The following is a 1,512-nucleotide window of genomic DNA, read 5'->3' as shown; positions in this document are numbered from 1 at the left end:
CATTATGTTCTGCTCAGATCACATTGAGCTAAATAAGATCAAATCTGCTGACTTGTGTTGTAAAATGAGACGTTTTCCTGTTTATCATCTGTTAAATCGATAACACAAACAGCTTTTCTGACATTATTTAAAACATCAGATAGATTATATAAACTGTAAAATTTTAATAATAATTGGGTTAGTATTATTATTATTAATAGTTTTCATGATTTCTACATCGTCAGTCCTTTTTTTCTGCTCTGATGTCAACATGTACAGTAACGGTAAATCCAGAGTCTTGACCGTTTAGCGTTAGCCGTTAGCTTCTCCAGCCGATCACACGGTCACGTGGTTTCTGAGCTCAGTTGTTCTATAGAATCTCCTTGATTTTTAATGTGAACAATGTTATTAAAGTTTTTCTTAGCATTTGCAGAATAGTCATGTGAACTGTGATCTTTAGTTTTAGTTTTAAGAGTTTATCAGCAGGTCAGAAACAGCTCAGATCTTAAAGTCATGTGATGTCAGAGGGGTTAGGAAGTGAGGCAGGGGTTAACTCTAACGGTGTTACTGGATTATTTGAGAACTCCCTGAAACTRGTGCGATCAGCAGGTCCTCTGAGAAACCTCACCAGGAATTAGATTGTTATTTTGGGGGGGGTTCCTCCACCGGAGAGGGTGAACACGTTGTGACATGATGAGGTCGTGTGTTGTGAACCGAGCCTCTGAGCAGAGAAACYTGGCAGCACCAGCATCGGTTACTTACTTGGAAGTGATTTTCTTTGTTTGATTGTCGGGAATCCCCTTTATTACAGGACATCTATCAACAAGAAAAAAAAAAAGGAAAGAACTATCCGTGAGTAAGTATTCAGAGCCATTTGTGAGCATTTAGCACCAAAAGCCCGAYCAGTGCAGACAGTACAGTATGAGTTCAAACACACACCACATCCTTCGGCTCCCCTCGCTTCCCCACTTAACACCCAAACAGAGGAAAAGGAACGAGCGCAGAGAAAGAGAGAGAGAGGAAACCTGCTGCTAGGCGTTTACGTGGGTATTAACTAGCTAATAATGCAGCAGCACATATCTTTACTGCTGAGAAACCCTGCCGCAGCTCAGTTAATCATTAGCAGCTGTGCAGTGGGACAGGTTCTTTAATCGTGTTAGCGTTTTGATTAGACGTGGCTAATTCCTCCCGAGAGGCAGCCGCGGTCGAGGCAGAGCCGGCCGCGGTTGCCTCGGCGAGGGATGCGCCGATCCGGCTCGCTCAAACATCCCGAGCAATAAAAGCTGTTTACGCAGCCATCAGCAATCACACAGGCTTCAGTTAACACTTAAAGTCTCGTTAAGTCAGCGGTTACTGCACTCCAGAGTCCGAGTCTCCTCACAGGTGCAGCGAGCCGGGGCCGAGAGGCAGCATGCATCTGGATTTCATTTACTGCAGCAAAGGTTAAAGGGATCCCTGCTTAGTTGTAACATTAAACTTTATTTGATAAATATATATTTTAACTGTAAAATAAAGACTGCAAAAATACTGTAG

The 1,512-nt window shown here is 42.8% G+C and overlaps 1 protein-coding gene across 1 annotated transcript in view; it reads right to left on the bottom strand.

The window, feature by feature from the left end:
* Positions 1-288: 288 nt before the first annotated feature.
* chka (choline kinase alpha) overlaps positions 289-1,512 on the bottom strand; it is a 6,989-nt gene continuing 5,765 nt past the window's right edge. Inside the window, exon 3 of the mRNA XM_014028893.1 lies at positions 289-795. Coding sequence (XP_013884347.1) covers positions 622-795 — 174 coding nt within the window. The 3' untranslated portion in view covers positions 289-621. The remainder of the gene's footprint in view (positions 796-1,512) is intronic.

Source organism: Austrofundulus limnaeus, unplaced genomic scaffold, assembly GCF_001266775.1.
Source record: "Austrofundulus limnaeus strain Quisiro unplaced genomic scaffold, Austrofundulus_limnaeus-1.0 Scaffold828, whole genome shotgun sequence".
NCBI classification, from domain to species: domain Eukaryota; kingdom Metazoa; phylum Chordata; class Actinopteri; order Cyprinodontiformes; family Rivulidae; genus Austrofundulus; species Austrofundulus limnaeus.
This window is presented reverse-complemented; position numbering and strand designations above follow the sequence as displayed.